The sequence below is a fragment of the Phaenicophaeus curvirostris genome, chromosome 15 (assembly GCF_032191515.1).
Source record: "Phaenicophaeus curvirostris isolate KB17595 chromosome 15, BPBGC_Pcur_1.0, whole genome shotgun sequence".
Classification (NCBI taxonomy): Eukaryota; Metazoa; Chordata; class Aves; order Cuculiformes; family Cuculidae; genus Phaenicophaeus; species Phaenicophaeus curvirostris.
The window spans coordinates 1605355-1626291 of NC_091406.1; the positions used below are offsets into that span (position 1 = coordinate 1605355).

General features: G+C 50.7%; 1 protein-coding gene across 1 annotated transcript; it reads left to right on the forward strand.

Annotated features, from left to right (window-relative positions):
- SLC22A4 (solute carrier family 22 member 4) lies at positions 1–20595 on the forward strand. The gene is made up of 10 exons (XM_069869457.1): positions 1–394; positions 6839–6942; positions 8411–8565; positions 11613–11784; positions 12842–12968; positions 14891–14991; positions 15955–16169; positions 16819–17001; positions 17335–17470; positions 17738–20595. Exons 1-10 carry the CDS (start codon positions 2–4, stop codon positions 17811–17813), a joined length of 1662 nt encoding a protein of 553 aa, XP_069725558.1. The 5' UTR covers position 1; the 3' UTR covers positions 17814–20595.
- Positions 20596–20937: the final 342 nt, after the last annotated feature.

The window sequence follows — 20937 nt, forward strand, 5'->3', positions numbered from 1 at the left end:
GATGCGCGACTACGACGCGGCCACCGCCTTCCTGGGCGAGTGGGGCCGCTTCCAGCGCCTCGTCTTCTTCCTGCTGAGCGCCAGCATCGTCCCCAACGGCTTCAACGGCATGTCGGCCGTGTTCCTGGCCGGCACGCCCGAGCACCGCTGCGCCGTGCCCCGCGGCGCCAACCTGAGCGGCGAGTGGCGGGCGGCCAGCATCCCGCTGGAGCCGCGGGGCGGGCGGGCGGCCCCGAGCCGCTGCCGCCGCTACCGCCTGGCCGCCCTCGCCAACCTCTCGGCGCTGGGGCTGCGCCCGGGCTCCGACGTGGAGCTGGCGGCGCTGGAGCAGGAGCCGTGCCTGGACGGCTGGGAGTACAGCCGCGACGTCTACCGCTCCACCATCGTCACCGAGGCGAGCGGGGACCCGGGCCGGCGGGGGGGGTGACGCTGCGGGGAGGGGGCCCCGGGGCCGCTCGTCCTCGGTATCCCGGCTGAAGCTTCGCCCCCGGCTCCAGGGAGGTCGCTCCGCCCCGGGGGATGGATAGAGACCGGGAGAGGTGGCTGGGAAGGGTCCCGGTGCGGGGGATGCTGCGGGGATGTGGGCTGAACGGCCTCGTCCTCGTTCTCTCGGCTGTGTTCTCCATGGAGACTCCAGCGCGGAGCCCCCTGCCCGCTCCCCGGGCTGAGCCGCGGCTGGAGGCGGGGGGTTTGCCCCGGGAGGCGAGCGGGGAGCAGCGACCAGCGGCAGCGATGCCGTGGGAAGGAGCCCAGGCGGGGGGATGCTGCGGGGACGGGTCCCCGGAGTCGCTCGTTCTCGTTATCGCGGCTGCAGCTTCAGCTCCGGCTTCACCGCCGGGATGCGCGGGGACCCGGGGGGGGGATGCTGCGGGGAGGGGTCCCCGGCGTCCCTGGTCCTCGTTATCGCGGCTGCAGCTTCGTCTCCGGCGTCGCCGCCGGGATGCGCGGAGCCCCCCGGGGCGAGCGGGGACCGAGCAGGGGAGATGCTGCTGGCACAGGGAGGGGCCCGCGGGGTCCCCGGCTGCAGCTGCGGCTCCATCTTCGCTGCCGAGGTGTCCCCAGGGATGCAGGGCCGGGTTTGTCCCGGGGGGTGGACGGGGAGCAGCCACCGGCGGCCCCGGCACCTGTGGGAGCAGCACCTGGCGCAGGTGATGCCGAGGGCTGCGGGGCCTCCGGAGGAGCCGCGCATCCTCACTCCCTCGGCTGTGTTTTCCATTGAAGCTTGTTTTGTTTGGAGGGTTTGGGGTTTTTCTGTGGAGGGGGAGGCAAAGGCTGAAAATAGCAGCCAGATCGTTTCCTTCTGCTGGCTGTCCCGCTAAACGTTCCATCCGAAGGAATCGCTCGTTCCCAGCGTCACTTTGGATCGGACACGGACGCTTTGCAGTGGGCACACACACACAGAGCCCTGCTGGGTCCGCAGCAGCGGCCGAGTGGGTCCTTGCTGCCACTGAGCCTCACACCAGGGCTGCCACCTGTGCCGGTGGCTTTGGTGGCTCTGGGCTCGGTGAGCTGGTGCCCGGCAGGTGCTGCGGGAGCTGCCTGCGGTTTGCATCGAGCCAGCTTGCTGCGATGGGCTCCTGCGGGGACCTGGCATAGAATCATAGAATCATAGAATCACCAGGTTGGAAGAGACCCACCGGATCATCAAGTCCAACCATTCCTATCAAACACTAAACCATGTCCCGTAGCACCTCAAGTACCTTAAGGCTGTACAAGGCATCGTTTGCACAGGGTGCCTTGCGGGAGCAGCGGCTTGTGTAAGCGCTGGTTCGGGTTTCCCGGTCGTGCCGTGGTGCGGTGGCAGGAACGCGCTCCCTGCCCGCAGAGCTGGGGCACAGAAGGAAAACGCGATTCCCCTAGAGCTGCGGGGCTGCTGCCGCTCTTTGTATTGTGCGTGAGGAGTAAAGGAGTAACGGGTTCATCTTCGTGTGAGCTGGTGGTGCCCTGGGTAGCAGGGAGTGGGCGTCTGGCCCTCGTCTCGAGTCTGTGACTCAGCTGCAACACTCACCCCCAAAAACGCTGCACAAGGCACAGCCGGGAAAGGTCCTGACCACGAGGCACGTGGCTGTGGGTCCGTGTCCCCGCGTCACAGTCAGGCTCGGTGCCCCAGGGGTGTGGGGGCACGGTCAGGGTCAGTGCTGGGATGTGGTGAGCGATGCCAGCCCTGTCTCGGGTGCCCAAAGCAAAACCATCACCACGCGTGATGCCCGTGTGTGCGTGTCTCTGGCCGTTGGTGCTGTCTGTCATGCTCGGGGATCCCTCGCAACACGGGCAGGGGGTGTTGGGAAGCTTGCTGTTCCTTCTTAGTGAGCAGCAAACCACCTGTGTTGGGAGATGCCCAACAAGAGCTTTCTGTGCCCAGTTTGGATGGGACACAGGGTGGGGTTGGGCTTGGGGCACACCAGGGAGGCAACAGCACGTTATGAGATGGAAACCAAGAACTAGGTTCCCATCTGTAAGCCAGATGGAGAAGAAGGAGACTTGTTTTGTTTTAAAATTGTCATGGACATTTGGAGAAAATACAGGATTTGGTTTTGAAAGAAGGAAAACAGACTCTGATGAAACCCTGAGAAAAAGCAGTTCAGTTAAACTCAAATGATTGGGTTTGTACCCAACATTTTTCTGTGTATTAGGAAAGACAAGCCAGGACACGCCAACAATGAAAGAAAATCTTCAGTTCAAGAACTCAATTGAGGTGCAAAACTTGATGGTACAGGATTAAGCGTTGGTTTTATTTGATTGGTGCAGTTGCATCAAATCCTGTTATGATTGCTGCGTGACGGGAACGGGCTGGGAGATGCCAGCTCAGCACTGGGTTTGCTTGGTCCACAGGGATGTGCTAAACCCTGGGAACAGAGGAGCCCAGGCTCACTCATCTGCTTGGTTTTAAAATGGAGATGATGATGGAAAAGTCAATGTGTCCACAGCACAGGTGAAAAGGGGATCATCAGGCCAAGGTGCAAAGAAGGAGCCTGTGAGCGTAATGATGAGCAAGCAGAAAGGTGGGGTCAGCGTGGGGTTAGGTGTGATGAAGCTGAGATGCAGCTGAGACGAAGAGGCTGCAGGTTTTCCTTTTGCTTCTCAGTGCTCAGCTCTCAGCAGGCTCCTGGCGTGCAGGAACCCCTCGGCCTGCAGAGTTTCCCATCTGCTGCGTCTCCTCCAGCTGTCCCAGCGTAAACTCGCTGTTTTCCACCTCAGCCAGGTTGGTGCCTCTTGCACAAGAGGGTTTGAGCCGGTCTGGCAGGTCCTGACCCTCTTCCTTCTCGCCTCCCTTCCCACTTTCTGTCCTTTGTGCTTTGTAATGGATGTAAAGGTTAACACAAGTATTTCTGTTACATGAGGAGGTTTTCTGCCTGGAACTTAACCTCCCTCTGCTTTAATTCCAGATAATGGTGCCGAGACCTGACGGTAATTAGAGGTTCAAGCACAAGCATGGGTTTTGCTCTCCGGGCTGGGCCGTTGGCGGTTGATCCCTTCAGCCAGGCTGTTCCAGCACCTTTTCCCTGCTCCCCAGGGCCACGCTGGCCGGGCTGCACGTGCCCCAGGCTCCCCTGTGGGACACCGGGAGGAGCAGAGCGAGTCCGAAGGCTTTGCTGGGGCCCCTCGCCCGTGTCGCCCTGCTCAGCCCCCCATCCCAGCCCTGGTGCTAACTCCTCCGGCTTTTGGGACTGGTAGAGGTGACAGCTGGATATGAATTGCTGTGGTCTGAAGGTGTCTGAAGGATTTTTTCCCTTCCCTTATGGCTTTTCCCGCAGCGGCGAGCAGCCCCGTGAGCCCTGGTAGCCTGCCCTGCGCTCGGGCACGGGGGTGTCGTGCTCATCACTCACGCGCTTGTCGCTGGACTTGGAGCCCGGGGTGCGGCACAGGGCAATCTGTGAATATTTGTTACTATCTTTTGAGCTGCTTGTCTTGAGATTGTGTCTTGGAAATGAGATCAGATTTTCCCTGGTTTATAGCCTTGGCCATTTACACGAGGCTCTGCCAGGGATTTGTTTTCTGATATGATACTCAGGATGGTTAATTACTGATTTCTGATTGAGAACAGTCAGCAGGGTTGCTTTGGGCAGCCAGGGCACCTCCTCCAGCAGTTTCAGTTTTTCAGAAAGCTTCTCCATCCATAGCATTCCCCCCGGCACTGCCTGGCAGAATTGGCTCCTCCGGTAGCTGGGAGCTCCTGGGAATGGGCTGGAGGGATTTGATGGCACTGAAGTGATTTAACAGTGTTCTCCTCAAGCAGCCCTGATTCCTCGTGTTCAGAGCACTGGCTTGGAAGGTTACATGAACTTTGCTCTCCAGTATGCTTAGGCAGGGACAGTACAGATTTACTTATTTCCTGGTTAATGAGTAATTAGTCCAGTGTGGACAGTTTGGAAGGTGTAGCTGTAGGTAGTGTGGCTCTGGCCAGGCTCCTGTGCCCGGGGTGTGCTCGGTGCTGGCTGTGGTGATGCTGGATGCGGTTTCCTCTGAGGAGAGGTCAAAGAAGTTAAATTTCATTTCTTGCCAAGTACAGCTTGCGAGGATTCGGCGTGCAGTCAGTACCCTAGAGTCCCACAGATTCAAGCTCTAATAAAATCGTGCCGTGTCGACACATGCTTGATCCCTGTGCCGTGCTAGGGCGTGAGCTCTGTCAGAGCGAGAGCCTTCGGGGAGGGGAGGGTGGCCTTTTGGTACAGGACACGGTGTACCTACAGAGCAGGGCTGTACAGAGCATCGCCCAGGTCCCGCATCATGTGTGTGGTGTTGGCTCTAATATAGGTGGTGTGTCTTTTTCACTCTATAGCCTCAGCTATACTTGGAGTCGGATGGATTTGATGTGTTTGTGTGTTTTCTGGTCACATACAGCGAGTTCCTGTACGCAGCGACCCCTCTCTGGCCAGCCGGCTGCCACGAGCTGTTTACTTCATCCTACAAATCTTAAAGACTCGACCCTGTAGAGTGAATTTTGCCGACTGTGCATTATGCCATGGGGAAAGGTGGAGCGAACAGCTGGGGAGGAGGTGTTTGGCACCAAGGAAACACGGGCAGCAGCTTGGTTTCATGGACAAGTTATTCTTTAGCTGGGTTTATTCTGCAGCCAAAGTGCCTTTGGCACGGTGGACGCATTTTAAAACCACCGACCCTTAACCTGCAGCGACTGAAGTCTGAAGGTCCAGGAGCAGGCGCTGCGCTGGCAGCCCCAGAGCTGGGTGCTCAGCACCCAGATAGTTAATAATGGTCTGTATCGGCTACAAATTCCAAACTGGATGGGCTTTGAGGTCCCTTCCAACCCAAACCATTCCATGATTCTGTGGTTCCATGACTGGAGGCATGTTTCAGTCCTCAGATCTCCACGTTCCTGTGTTAAAGACTCCACACTTTTCTCTCAGGAGGAGGCACAGGCTGCACCTTTATACTCGACTCATCCCTTTTTGCCCCGTAGCTGGTGTTACTTTGCAAGCTGAGCAGAGGTACCTGGCTCCCCGCAGCTGGCAGCGCGCTCTAGTTCTGCCTGAAAATAGGCATTGATTGCGTTGCTTTCCTAAATTATAGTCCAGAGCAAACTGCTGAACCACAGCGCTTCCCCCGTGCTCTGGGGTTCGCCGCGGCTTGTTCCGCAGCAGCAGCAGTGAAGCCCATGGGCTGTCGGGTTTGGGTTTGGCAGGACTCGCAGTGCTGCTGGATGGCGTCTGGAACTTTTTGCAATGCAAGAGCTGCTCCTTTCTGTTGCCTGCGGCTGAGCTGAGGGGCCGGGGCAGCCCAGAGGGGAGGTTTCTGCTCCACCAACCCTGCCTTTGCCCGGGCTTGGCCACCACTGGCACAGGATGAGCGCTGGTACCGGTGCTCTGATAGCACGGCTAATTGTTAAAATTATGCTATACTTTGATCTGTGATCTAATTAGCTTACCTTTGTGGTAGAATTATCTGATCTGAGCCTGATGCGTTTGAAGTTTATCCGTAAGCGCTCCTGGCAGGCGTGCCCTGACCGGGGGATTAGTCACCGGGATGGGAGAAGCTGTGGCAGAGACATGCTCAGCTGTAACTTCATGAACTGGGAGTCACGATGCTGTTTTTATTTTCCTTAAATCTCGTCTGGGGTTACGAGCGGCTTTAGGTGGAAGTTTCCACGCTGGCTTGTGTCCTAAGGCTCCAGCACCAGTCACAAGGCTGAGCAACGGTCAGTGAGTCAGCCCCGCAGGTTGTGGGGATGGGAAGGAATTTGGAAACACGCCGGCATGGGAGAAGAGGCTTTATTCTGTACGTCTTCCTGCACGTGTTTTGTCAAACCCAGAAGCTGCGGAAATGCAGCAGGTTTTGTGTTGGCAGAAGCTGAGTAAACTGGAAACTGTCCCTAGTGAGGGGTGGGACAGTCCTTCACCCTCCTCCATCTCTCTGCTTGTCTGATGGGGAGCATCTCGGGGCATGGGGAGCATCTCGGGGCATGGGGAGCATCTCGGGCTGTGGGGAGCCACGTCCTGGGTGCTGGGGGGTCTGCTGGGTACGTGATGGGCAGTTTACTCTGGAAGCTGCGTCGGGGCAGCCCTTTGGCTGGTTGGATTTGGCATCGCTGGCCACCCACTCGCTCCAGAGGGTATGGAGACCATGGCCGGTGTTCTGGGGACCTCTGGGATGATGCCTTGCCTGGAGCTTTCCTTTGCTTTTTTGCCTTAAGCAGAGTGTCTTGGCAGCTACCTTCGCTGTGGACACAGTGCTGGTGCCCGCGACGGGCGGAAACACGGGTGTGGGGAAACTGAATTAAATTACACAGAAATGAGCGTGTCTCCAGCCAGTAGCCCCTGCGCCTGGGTGAGGCTTGAGGAGGTGTCACGGCTGCGTTTGAGCACAGTCTCTTCTCTTGCAGTGGAATCTGGTGTGCGATGACGACTGGAAAGCCCCGTTAACCACCTCCCTGTTTTTCGTGGGGGTCCTCATCGGCTCCTTCGTCTCGGGGCAGCTCTCAGACAGGTAACGTCACTGCTCCCGCTCCTCCCCAGGGCAGAGGAGGGCAGCTCTAGTGCCGTGGCTCATGCATGTAAGAGATGTAAGAGTTAAACATCCAGCTCTCTGAGTTGTGATCAAAGTGAGGTAACTGGCCTAGCTTCTTCGAGAGCCCCAACCTTGATCTACCCCAGGTGTGGGTGATTCCCTCCTGGGCACTTCACGAGACCAAGAGCTGAGCTCCGTGAGGAGCCCATGTGGCTGCTCTGCAGACTGATGTGGTTTTCATTTCACAACCATGTTTATTATTTTTAACCAGTCTCCCTGGTATTTTGGAAAATATTTGCTAGCATAATATAAAAAAGATTAAGCAGTGAAAACAAAGCCATAAGTAGAGTGAATGTCATGCTTTAAAATGGTATCTGACATGAACACGGTTAAATCGAAGTTTAATTCAGAATAAGCATCACAGTTTATGACAAAACCATCAATTCTTTTTGCACCAACCTAATATGTTCCTTCGGCAAGGCTCTGCTTCCCCCTTTATACAGCCTTGAGCCTTTCCCTTATCACTGCAGAGGGGTCTCCAGGGCTGCTTAGGTTGATGAGGGGGTCGTAAGAGCCACTGTGCTCCTCCAGGGCTTCAAACAGGGGTTGATGCGAGTCTGGATCCCACGCATTAAATTCCATGTGATCAACATTTAATCTCCTGACTCTTGCCTCCGTGCAGAAGTCAGTCGGTGTTACTGTTTGAAAGGGAGATGAGATAATCACTAAATCCCACTGGGAGCCTCTGGAGAGCGTGGGCGCCTGGGCAGCGGCGCGGCTGCTCGGGCTTCTCGCATGAGCTGCTGGGGATTGTTTTGGCAGGGGTTTCTCAGTGAAGGGGCTGCTCCGAGCCCGTCCCTGCGTGATCTCCCCGGTGCCGCTGCGGCACCCAGCGATGTGGCGCTCGCCAAGGGCAACGTGCCCCGGGCCCACACGGGCGTGCAGACCCGCATGGAACATTGCTCCTACCCCTCCAGAAGGGACCCTACGCGCTTCTGATGCGGATGAGTGGGTGGGAGACAGGGTGAGATACATATGACAACGCTGAGAGGCTGAAAATGATGATAAAGCTATTTAACAGATTGATGGTGTGATGCTGTTGCAGCGTATAGATGCCAACAGCCTAAACACTATCATTTCCTAACTTTCAGCTGCAGGGTTTGCAGTCTTCAAGTGTCTCTGACTTGAGCACCATTAGCTAGTTTCTTTAGCCCCTGTCTAGAGGCTCCCTAAAGTTTCTGCTCCTAATTTTTTTTCTTGGTGTATTTCCTGGATCTTGGAAATTTAACCTTTTTGTGTGTGTGTTTATGAAAATGATAAAATTCTTTAAAGCGAAGGAAACTTCAGACTGTGCTAAGCTGCATCTTAGAGGTTGGATATCTGTGCTCCCTCGTGCTCCATAAATAAACCCTCTTTCAATAATAATCTCCTTTGTCTTTTGCAAAAGGTTTGGCAGGAAGAATATCCTTTTTTTGACGATGGCCGTGCAGACTGGCTTCAGCTTCCTGCAGATCTTCTCCACCAGCTGGGAGATGTTCACAGTGCTCTTTCTCATAGTGGGGATGGGACAGATCTCTAACTACGTGGTGGCCTTCATACTGGGTATGAATATGTCCTCATTAGATGAAATGCTTACTTAATGTACTGTTAACTGTTTTTTCTCTGAACCTGCATCATTTAATTGGTAAATCCTCACTGGTACAATTCCTAATTTAGGCCAGTATGATTTATTTGCTCTTGGATGCTTCAAGCCTATGGTTTCTATAGGCTTAGAGAAAAAGATGGAGCAGGGAACCTCTTGATAAACATCCTTTTCTCTCCTGTTTGGAGAAGTTGTTCAAGGCAGCATTCAGGATTTGTTATCAGAAGCAGGTCTGGGATAGAGAGGGTGTTGGGGGCCGTGCACACCTGAGTGCTGGAGCAAACCAGCATTTCCAGGCACAAGTGAGCACATCAGGGAGACTGAAGCGGAGGAGCTGGGTGGGTGTCAGAGCCCCAACAGCCACAAAGTCACCACTCTCGGTGATGAGGTTAGCAATAAAGTCCCTAATTTTAGCAGCCAAGGGGTTTTTTTTGTTTTCTGCAGGGAGCACAGGAAGAAAGAGCCAGTGGCCACAGGAGGCTGTGCAGCAGCAGTCACTGCCTGGGGACCCTGTGGGGAGGGGGGACCCTGCAGGGACCCCACGGACTGTCGCCCCGGTCACGGGGTGTTCAGGAAAGATGATTGCCTCGGGGAATTACTGGGATGGCTGATATCAGCCTCAGAGGAGGGGGGACTGATATTTGCAAGAGTTGTCTTTGAAGCGTGCAAGTACACATTTATGACAGCTTTTAAACCAATACTGTCAGCATTATAATTTGTAGATCGTTAATGTGAGCTAGTTTACATTTAAACCATATCCCAATAGTCAGCGTTGTTCTTCCCTATCCCTGTGAGGCTTTAGCAGGGGAAAAAATAGAGCAGAAGAGCGTGATACGTAATCGGTGCTGCGGAGGGGATGCAGCCGCGAGTCCCCAGGCGGCTGTGAGTCACTGCTGCGAGTGGCGGACGAGGAGAAGTAGGTCAGGCTGTCAGCAGGGAGATCCCTTGCCATCCCCATCCCCGCTGCTCCCTCCGTCCTGGCATTCTCCACTCCCCGGGCTCTCTCTGCCCTTGGCACCATTGCTGCCCCCCTTCCCGAGGACAGTTTCCCCTTATGCTGGGGGAGAACTTCTGCAGAGAATGTGTTTTGTTTCAACCACGTGAACCGTTGTGTTCAAGTTCTGGTTCTGTAAAACACTATCTAGATTTGTGAAGGCATTTGGTATCATCCCTGAATTGTTATTCCTTGGCCGGGAGAATGAGGGAGGAGGAGAGGCAGGAGGGAAGATAATTGTAGTTGAAAGATGTCATCTCTCATTGGCTTTGAATTGCCAGAAATTGTAATGTAACATTTAATAGGTTTAACCCAATATTTCAAGTATCAAACCTCTCCCAACAGAGGGCCTCTAAACAAAAGCCATCAGTAGAGGCTAAAGAGAGATAAATGTAATTTATCCCTGTACACTTGTATTATTCTAAGGAGTTCTTATTTTCAGTTTTCTTGCTGTGACTTTATTCAGTTGCTCCAAATTTCTAAAATGAAAATTCATGTAGCTATCAAATAGGAGGGGTTTTTTTCCTATTTTCTCTGCAATATTAAATGTTGGAGGTCTTACCATGATACATAACCAGAGTATACTCTCCAGACTACGTGAGATCTTCCTGTTCACTCAGTGTCATTTGCTTTTTAACTGAGCCCAGATCAAACTGTGGGAGTTGCAGCCCTTGCAGTGCTCCCGATGGAGAGGAGAGCTCTGTAGACCCAGGGCTGAGAGCTCAGTGAGAAGAGAGGAGGACCTGAGACTGTCGTGGATTTTGTTAAGCAATAGCTACGTATTTTCTTGGAGAAAGAATTAGGTGCTCTTGAAGGCTTCCAACACCCTCAATTTTTATTACTAGACGGCACTAGGCTGTGCATGACCCAGTGTGTAGGATGCTTGTATTGACTGCTGCCTGGCTGCTGGAGCAGTAGCGTTATTGGAAGATGTGGCATCTTCCCTGGTTGTTTCCCACCACCCGTGATGTGCCAGTCCAACTTTCCAGCCCTCTGTTCCAATAACTAAGAGTGAAATTTGTTCCCGCCTCACTGTAAATTCGTGTCCTTTCATCCCAAAACACCCATCTCGGTCTGCCATCCGCAGACCTGCTGTCCTGCAGAAATGCTCAGCGATGAACCGCATCTTAAATCCCACGTAGGTGGAGGAGGGGAGCAGGCTGTGTCCTAGCTGAGTGTGGAAGGCTCCTGAAAGTCTGCTGGCCGTTCCTGTGCCTGCCCTTATCTGTCTCAGTGCATTAATCAAAGCAAACAGAAGTCACTCCTTCATCTGAAGGTCCCTGATAATCCCTGCGGTGTTTCTGGACGAGGTGGGTCGGTGCTGTGCTGCGGTGGCCACTGCAGCCCAGGTCTCCTCTGCCATCCCACACACTGCTGGGTGGGACAGAGCAGGGAAAAGAAATTAAGCTTCTTCAGTTCCTCGTAAAACACTTTCAGTTCACCCAATTGTTCAGCTGGGGTTCTTGTACGGTTGTGGAGCTCAGTATTTTGGAAATGAGGCTAATGGGGATAAATTAAACCCTCTCTTCTCAGTCCTTTCTATGAGGAGAGGACACAATGAGCTGTTCGATGCAGCTGGAGTGCGTGGGGCTCGCTGCCGCAGGGAAGTACTGCGGTGTCAAGCAACATTTGGGCTTTAAACGTACATTCAGGGTAGTGCCCATCGGCCGAGCTGCTTTAACTGCCTGAGTGCAAGTTCCAAGGCTGACACTGAGGTTGAAAATGGTTTTGGATTAGTCTTCTGGACTGCTGGTGTGCTGGAAGAGCCCAAACACTGCTGGTCTCAAGGGTGCTTCAGTGGCAGCTCCAGGGGTGATGCCCAGAACAGCAGTGCTGTGAGGATGATGATCAGGTGTTGGACCATCGCTCCTTGGCAGTGTCTCTTTAAGTGTTATAAGAGAAACCACTCTTTTTCTAAGACTGTTTAACTTATTCATTTTATAAATGCAGTATTTAGTCATGCTTGAAAAGCAGGAGTTAAAATGCTAATCCAACCTCCCTTGTTTTAAACAGGAACAGAAATTCTTGGCAAATCAGTTCGTATTATATTCTCTACGTTAGGAGTTTGCGTGTTTTTTGCAATTGGCTACATGTTGCTGCCCCTGTTTGCTTACTTCATCAGAGACTGGCGGATGCTGCTGCTGGCGCTCACTGTCCCGGGGCTGTTCTGCATCCCGCTCTGGTGGTGAGTGCTCCCCACCTCCCTCCCCACGCTGGGTGCTGGGTGATGCCAGGGTGTGGGGGGGCTGTTTCTGCTCTCAGGCCAAAGCTGAGTTGGTTTTGGGTTTTTGTTTGTGGGGTTTTTTTCCAGTTTTAAGTCAAACTACCTGCCTGCAGAGCCCTGCTGATGCTGGCCCTGTGCTTGAAGCCACTTTTTCATGAGCTGTCCGGAGCAGCTCAGTAATTCTGTTATTTTTTATGGCAGACATCAATTATTCCTTCAAAGCAACCACCTAGGTCAAGGGTTGAAGTGAGCATCTACTTCAGCATGAGAATCAACATGTCCTGTATATTTGAATTCTCCCACTCATCCCAGTGGAACAAATCCATTAATTACATTGCCCACATGAATCAGATTCATAGAATGGTTTGAGTTGGAAGGGGCCTCAAAGCCCGTCCAGTCTCACCCCTGCCATGGGCAGGGACACCTCCCACTGGATCAGGGGCTCCAAGCCCCATCCAACCTGGCCTTGAACCCCTCCAGGGATGGGGCAGCCACACCTGCTCTGGGCAACCTGGGAAACCAGGGCCTCCCTGCCCTCACAGCAAAACATTTCTCCCTAAGATCTCATCTCAATCTCCCTTTTTTCAGCTGAAAACCATTCCCTCTCATCCTTTCCCTGCCCACCCTGATCCAGAACCCCTCCCCAGGTCTCCTGCAGCCCCTTTCAGTGCTGGAAGCTGCTCTGAGGTCTCCCCAGAGCCTTCTCTTCTCCAGGCTGAACAGCCCCAACTCTCTCAGCCTGGCCTCGTAGCAGAGGTGCTCCAGCTCTCCAATCACCTCCATGGCCTCCATTCCAACAGTTCCATCTCCTCCTTATATTGGGGATTCCAGAACTGGACACAGGACTCCAGGTCGGGTCTCACGAGAGCTTTTATGTCTCATGTGCTCCATGCCAAATGTCCTCTGCTGCAACCAATCTGTGAGATTAGAGCATAGCTCATAAAAATGCTACATGTGTTTTTAATAACTTTTTGCTTTTCTGACAACGTTGAGTCATTTCTTCATAAACTTATTGCAGGGTCATTCCCGAATCCCCTCGGTGGCTAATCTCCCAGGGAAGATATAAGGAGGCAGAAGCTGTTATCCAAAAGGCTGCAAAAATAAATGGCATTCCAGCCCCTCCCGTGCTTTTTGACATCGCACAGGTATGTTTTGTGCATCCTGGTACTTTACTTCACCAGCAGCTTGTGGGGAAACGCCAGTAGAGAAATGGTTTGTCCCAGCAGCTTTTAGAGGCTGGCAGCAGCCGTTGGCATGAGGTAAGTGCTGGGTTAGCGAGTTCAAAATGAGAAGCCAGAGGGGAGGTTTATTTGTTTTTGACAGTAAAGTTCTCTTCCTCAGGAGTGGTTGGTTGTAGATTTTCAGAGCAAGGGTGAGCCACATTGCTTCATCCTTTGAGCACTGAGAAGACCCGAGGAAGCCGTGTTTGTCCCCATTTCAGCCTGGTGCAGAGTTAGCAATTTGTGGTTTGATAACAGCCCTTTGCTGGGGGGCTGCGCGGGGGACCCTAAATCGGCACCACATGTGCCAGGGCCACGTGGAGCCCTGCGGGGCTCCTCAGGGTGCGCAGACCAGCCAGAGCACCCAAGAGCACTTGAAAACCATGGTGCTAGCAAAGGCAGTGAAGAACATTAAGCTCTACAGGCCTGGTTTGTTTGGTTTTTTTTCTCGTATTTCATATTTATTGGTTAAAAGGAGAAAGCCTGTGAGCAGTGAGATGGCTGGTTCTTGTGCTTATCTCCCCCTCTAGTGGCTCTTCCCTCTCTGAGCTCCTGCTGGAAAGGCACAGACCTTATTTCTTATGGGCAAAGAGGCTGGCGACGCTTCCAGCCTTGCGTCAGCAATGACCGCGTGTCTGTATATCAGATCTTACTTTACTGCGTTATACCGGCACCTGCATTTATGCCTCCTGATGTCTCCTGTAGAGCAGAAAGCAAAGTGCCGCACACTCCTTTTTAGATTGCTCAGGAGAGAGATGCTGTGTGCTGCACCTCCTGTGGGCAGGACCCATTTCTTCAATGTCACGCTTAAAGTTTGGCTCTGCTGCTGAAGATCTCTTTTCCAAGCGTATGTTCTAGTGTGTGTTCCAGCTCATCCTACAGAAACCATGCAAAAGCACTTCTCTTCGCAACCAGAGTTCAGGTGTCTTTCATACTGGACGTGACTTTTTCAGGCTCCAGCGCTTGTGTTTGCTTTTCGTCACTCCTGCTTATTTTTGAGGCCAAACGGTCCTGTACTTCACGGGAATCCTGTGTGCCAAAGCGTCTGTCCACAAGAACCCAAGGATGATGTTTGCACGTTAAGACCTCCCTTGGAAATATTTTTTCAAACACTGTTAGAAAGATGTGCCTCGAAATGATCTTCTCTTCCTGGGAAAGGACATCTCCTGGGTAGCCTCTCAGGGAGAGCCAGGGTGGTTTGCGCTTTGGGCTCAGAGGGAAGCCTGGCCACGAGCACTGGCTTTGCCCCGGCGAGGGCTCTCGGTGCAGTTGGAAGGTCACCCTAATGCCACCCAGAAGATTCCTGCTTCGGACGTCAAACCGGACCCACTGTCTCCAATCTGGGGTGGTGGATGCTCCCATGCTGTGTCCTGGACACCAGGCTGAGCTCTGGCATCCGTCCCCCTCCCCAGCAGGGGCCTGCAGGCAGCAGAATTGGGTGATTTTCTGTACTTATTTCACATCATTTGTGAAAAGAAGAGAGTTGAGTGCACAGAAAAATGCCTTCGGTAATGAGGTTGCTTCTGGAAATACCATGTTAAATCCTTAAGGAAATATTAATGCGCCTTTCTTGCCAGCTGATGGTCCTTTTCACATACTCGTCATGGTGCAGTTGTCCCAGTGCCTCTTTTTTTTAACACAACCTGGAAGCTACCACGAGTACAGCTGGGTGCAGAGACGAGCTCCCAGGACTTCCCTCCCTGGTGCAGAAGTGGCCCCTGGGCTCTGAGTAGTGACCCCCGATAAAGCCGTAACTTCCTAGGTGCCCAAACTTGTGGATGTGCAGAGGTTGTTTTGCTCTTAGGTGTGTGGGAATTTTTTTGGTTTTGTTTTCCTTTTTCCTTCAGATGCAGGATTCGAAGCCTCAGCAGCAGCAGAAGGCTATCCTTCTGGACCTATTTCGAACCCGAAACATTGCAACTATTACTATTATGTCATTACTTTTGTGGTAAGGAAATGTGTATTCCTACAGTACCCAGGCGACAGAGCAGTTTCTGGTTTGAGGGCACGTGCCACGGCGTTAGATAAGTCTCAGCCCATCTAGTCCTTGGCTGGTATGTGGCCCTCAGTGTCCTTGCACCCACACTGCATCAATACACAAGAGTATGGAGACAGTGGCCTCGACTCAGATGTAAAATAGCGAGGAAACCATATATAACAGCTTGTGTATTTTAAATTCTATTGCTTTTTTATTTTAAGGAGCTCCTATCTCTGTAATCTCTTTTTGAAGAGAAATGTCCTTCTTGAAGCAGAGGCAGCAATTCAGTAACCTAACAAGAAGCAGAGCCGTGGCCAGCGTTGTTGTTCTGTTTGTGTACAGTGCCCATCCCTGTGAGATCCCTGTCTGGGCAGCCACGAGGAACGAGGACCCAATAATGCCATGTAGACAAACCAGGACCCTTTTCAGTACCTACTTCCCCCGGCAGAACTGGCTGGCACGCTTGGCTTGCCGTAGCAGGGCACTCTTGAGATTTGGAACCTAAATATCCAGCTCTCGTGTGAAGATTAAATAAGATGTAACTGAACTGCTGAGGGTGGGAGACCCCGTCACTGGAGTTGGCTGCAAGTAGGAACGTAGTTGGCGTGGGAAGCTTTCAAGAGTTATTTCGTTGTGTCATTAATGAGTCAATGCAGCAAAAAGCCTTTGTGAACAACTTCCACAAAGCCTTTTACATGGTGTAGGGTGTGCAGGAAGGACAGAGAAATCACAGGTCTCTTCAAGCTGCTGTGGATGTGACTGCTGGAAGGGATGACAGAATTAGAAAGTGGGGGTTGCCACTGAGATTTTTAAGCCATGATGCCTGTGGCGATGTGTTGTGACATCCTGGTTTTGTAACAACATCTGAGGCAATGCTGGAGGTGTTCAGAGACCGATGTTTCTGGAATAATTTGCTTTTATTGCTTTTCTCAGGTTTTTCACATCGGTTGGTTACTTTGGCCTCTCCCTCAGCACTCCAAACTGGCATGGAAATGCCTTCATCAACTGCTTCCTCTCGGCTGTTATTGAAGTTCCAGCTTACGTGATTGCCTGGCTTCTCCTCCGCTCCTTCCCTCGGCGCTACTCCCTATCCGGCACCTTGTTTTTAGGGGGAGGTGTTGTCCTCTTCATTCAGCTGGTTCCTGCAGGTACAAGATGCGTTACATGACTTAAGTATGTAAGATGTTAGAAATATTTCACAGTATGATCTAGTAGTTCTGCAAAATTACCAGGAACCATGATCAAATTTAGAATTTGAGGTTGAGTTTATGCTGACCACTTGCTGCTGTGATTTTTTTTTTACATCCTTATTTATGTGCCGAGTCATGCGCAGCTCATTTATTATGTCAAATTATGGAGCTTTTTATAGCCCAGGGGAACCAGCATGTAAATTGAGAGCCAAAAGCGTACTGGGGTATAACTGGGTGTGTGTTGAGGCTAAAAAACCTGCAAGTCTTCTTCCAGACTTCTCTCTGTGTAAATCTCCACAGGATTTTGTGAGAAAAGGGTGGATTTAAGCTTGTGCTTTGTTGCTGCATAAGACAGAATTTAGCGCCATTTCAAGAATGCTGCTTTACTGGGAGACAACCAAAATCTGAGAAATACAAAATAACCTGAGCATCTCCAGTATGCTCAGTGGGAAGCCTGGAGGCAAGTCATCTGGGGATGGGGCTACCACCCCAAAACCACAACCGCTAGGAAAAAAACAGCGATATGATCTTTGGGATGTGGAAGAAATACAAGTAATAAGCACAAGGAGTTGTTTATTTCCCCTGACTTTACTTTTTTCTCCTCCAGATTTCAACGTCCTGTCTGTTGGCCTGGTTATGCTTGGAAAATTTGGCATCACAGCTGCCTTTTCCATGCTCTATGTCTACAACGTGGAGCTGTACCCAACGCTAGTGCGGAACATGGCAGTTGGAGCTACATCCATGGCTTCCAGGCTGGGCAGCATCCTTGCTCCTTACTTTGTTTACCTAGGTAAGGCATCTTGTGTTTCTTGCCTTTCAAAGATGTTGGCTATCCCAGCTGAAAATGTACAAGACCCCCTTGGCTGCTACACAAACACGGGGGATGGCACAAAACTGTGGGTGGTGACCAGCCGGGAGCGTAGCTTGTACTTTTCAAATTGAAAAAAGTCCCTTTGTTTGCTAGTAGATTCCGGCTGGGGCTCAGTTTTGGATTCACCTTCAGTATCTATGAAGATTTCAGCTAATTATTCCAAAATAACTCTGTGTCATGGCGATACCTGGAATATAAACTTTACACTTTTCATTGATTATGGGCATAAAATCGTGTCTGTTGTTCTGTCAGGTGCCTACGACCGGTTCCTACCATACATCCTGATGGGAAGCCTGACTGTGCTGATCGGCATCTTGACCCTGTTTCTCCCGGAGAGCTACGGCAACCCCCTGCCCGAGAGCTTTGAGCAAATGCTGCAGGTGAAATGGTAAGGTGGCTGTCGTTGATCGCATGAATCCAGGACCTCCTTCTACATAGTCCCTTTTCACAGTCAGTAAATGCATTTCATCAGATCCCCTGCAAACCATCAGAGCTTTCAAAGCGCCTCTTCGATTATTTTTTGTTGTTGATGTGACTGACATTGGCATTATGCAGTGTAACAGGGTTATTTTAGCAATGCTGATTAGGAGGGGGAATTTTCTGATGACACCCTGTGAAATGTCCTCTAGCTTCTCAGTATTTTACTTGCTTCCAGTTTCAGAAATGGGCATCAAACCACTGGTGTCAGGAATTCAAAGAAGAGTCCTACCATTCTGGTAACACCCTTATGAAGAGGAACGCACGGTCTCAGAGGGGCTGAAAGAACAAGATCTCAAAATGCATTTTCTGCCAGAGGAAAACAAACAAACCCCAACCAACAGTCAGTGCTACTGCACCATAGTCGCTATCCCCTGTGCTCCTGTACCCAAATACATAGTTTACTGAACAGATGCTGTCCACTCCTGTAGGACCCAGTCTGTAATTCTGTGTCCTGATACCCAGGATTTGGCAGCAGATACAGTCTCTGTTGAGAAACAGGCGCCTGCATGTGACTGATTTGAGAAACAAGCTAGAAATGATCCTTAGGAATAATACTGCAATGACTCCACTTAGTCAGGATCTCAACAGAAGCTGCTTAAAGAAGAAGAAAAAAAAAAAGATAGCCGATGTAATGCTGATGTGTTCTGTCACTGTGTGTGCTGACTGGATGGAGGGGAGCTGAGCGTCCCTCTGCAAATCTCAGCACATGCCCCTAAAGGAAAGATCCCAGCCTTTTCTTTTCCAACCTAGGGATTCTGTGATTCCTGTGAAATCTGAGACCAACACCCAGTAGACAGAGTGGGGTCAGAATTCAGTTGTAGCAAAGCAGAAGTGGATTCCTTGTAAGGACATGGTTTTCAAACAAGACATCAGAGTATCTTTTGATGTCGATTGCTTCTCCCAGGACCTGGGGTCCACTTCTTATCCACTTGTCCCTGTAAAAGCTGATGCTTTCTCACATGCCCACTGACATCCATGGGCTTCATAAACGTTCGGTGTCTTTGGGATGGGGGCATTCTTTAACACTGAGTAAGGACTATAGTTTGCTGACCTGATGGGCTCTGCCCACTTTCAGAAGCAACATAGGCTTTAGCAAGTCCCTGTCCCTCCCCCAACATGCCGTGCAGTTTTAATTTTCAGTTTTTTCATGGTATAATTCATGGAGTTTTAAGTCTGTTGTGTTTTTTTTTTTAAAGCATTTCATTTCTCCTCTGAATACAAACCACATTGCTCTGTACCTTCAGAGAAAGTTCCCTGCAGTTTCAAAAGCCTCTAAAAACCCTCTGTACCATTTACAAATTTAAAGGGGATTTGGTGCTCACAAAAAGCTGATGTTCTGTACTGGAGGTGTTCACTTGCAGTGATTAAAACCACAAAAGGGCTAATTTGGGACCACAGGGGTTTTTTCAAAACAAAAAAACCCCACCAACAAAGCCAGTGTTTGTTTTTCGGATCCTACAGGTTATGTATGCAATTTTTTAAAAGTTCAGCAAAGCCAGATTGGATGAAAACTCAAACATAGAGCTTAGAGTTGTGCTACTACTGTTTTATGAACACTACATAGCTTGAAAAAAAAAGTATAATTCCTTTTATTTTTCTATTTATTGCCTGTGCATGCACTTCCCGGCCACATAAAGTCTATCAGACCTGGTAGACTGATTTTAATCCTCTCTAAATAACAGTTAGCCGTGATTCACCCTCCGTCAGGGCCAACAAAAGCACACTGCCGGCTCGCTAATGTGAGAGTCCGTGGCAAGTTGTCTTGTGCTGGCCCTTGGCACAGGAATTGAGGCTCTGCCTGTAGGTTCAAGCACAAATATAAAGCTTTATAACACTTAAATGCAATGAACTTGTGCAATTCTCTCAAGCCGCTGTTTGGGATGTGGAAATAGTATTTACTTTCATATGAATTTTCTGCAGTCACGCTTCTGCCATAAATGCAACGTGGCAACGCTGAATCTGTGACCCTTGATCTTCCCATCCCTTCTCGATGTGGAATCTCTCCTACAGCAGCAGTATTTAATCATGATTTTACTTATTACGAAGTTAATCTATGGAAAAGCTGTTTAGACATAACCAGATTTCTCAGGCAAACCTTTCTCTTGGTGTAGGGCAGGTTTGAGGACTTGGTTAAATAAAGGTGGCCGTATTTTTATGATGATTTTTTGTATGAGTTGATACTTATTTTATGTGATCATAGGCTTGGGTATTTCTAAAAGGTAAATATTTTTGTACTCTTGAACTCTGTAGTATCTTAAAACCTAGTTTTCCTTTTTTAAATAAGAAAAAGTTGTGGGTTTTTTTTTTTAAATACCTTGTTTGAATCAGTCTCATTTTTCTTGCTTGCACTATTGATCTCAAGCTAGTGTCACATTTTAGAATATCTATATATAAAACCAAAAGATCTTTCACAAGAATGGGACGTCCACCTGAAGAGTACGGGATGTTGTTATAAGGCCTTGCTGTGTCTGAGCGTGGTGGAAACGCGAGGAGGTTGCTGCTGCAGCTGCTGAAACATTTGCAGGGGGAAGTTCTGCCCTCTGCCAGTCTTTTTTCCAGGCTTGCACGGAATTTCTGGAGAAACCCTGGAGCGATGGTGTGTGGAGGAACTAGATGGGGATGAATCTGGAGGGCAGCATTGCCGGTGCCTGGCAAGTCACCATTTCTTTAATCATAACGCTGAAGAAAACAGCCGTTGGTGAAAACGGAACGCATGGCTGGCGAGCTGTTGAAGCCTCTCCCTGCAGTTTTCAGTGAGGTTTCGGCATGTCAGACGCTCAGCAGGGCTCAGTGCGGGCCCTGCGTGCTCACCTGAGCTGGGGGAAGCAGAGGACAGGAGCGAAGCGTGGCTGGATCGCTCCCACTGGGACGCTCCCGTCACCTTTGTCACCTTTACCTGGGTCTCTCTGTGCAACCTCTGATCCTCAGCCGGCTTCCTGGACCTGATAAAGCGTATATGGAACAGTAGTAATTGTCACTCGTTAACTCCTGGCTCTGTTATAATAAAGATGTGCGCTGGCATTGTATAACCCATTCTTTGTGGGGGTTGTGATGGAACAATGAAATCTCCAACCTTTAATGGTTTGTGCAGAGAAGTTCAAGGAAGTAATTTAAAAATGTATTCAGCATGGATAAAGTATGAAAATAACCCCCTAAAATAAGGTCTTTCACAAATAAACTCTTCCCCACTGGGAGGCTGTCACAGTAGGACAGTTTTTCTGGCTTTCAGGTGGTTCAATCCCAACTCTGATCCCATAAAGCCCCTGACGCAGACCCTGGCCAGGCTCATGGATGATTTGGGGGTTAAACTTCTATTTCATCCATTTAATTGTCCACCTTTGAGATTTTTTATTTTTTTTTTCTGCAACTGTGTGA

What these genes read in the sequence shown, in the direction of transcription:
- SLC22A4 (XM_069869457.1), top strand. Translation starts at nt 2, where the DNA reads ATGCGCGACTACGACGCGGCCACCGCCTTCCTGGGCGAGTGGGGCCGC. An exon ending in TTCTGCATCCCGCTCTGGTG is followed by an intron (nt 11,785 to 12,841) that starts GTGAGTGCTCCC and finishes AACTTATTGCAG; the next exon opens with GGTCATTCCCGAATCCCCTC. An exon ending in TCCTTACTTTGTTTACCTAG is followed by an intron (nt 17,002 to 17,334) that starts GTAAGGCATCTT and finishes TTGTTCTGTCAG; the next exon opens with GTGCCTACGACCGGTTCCTA.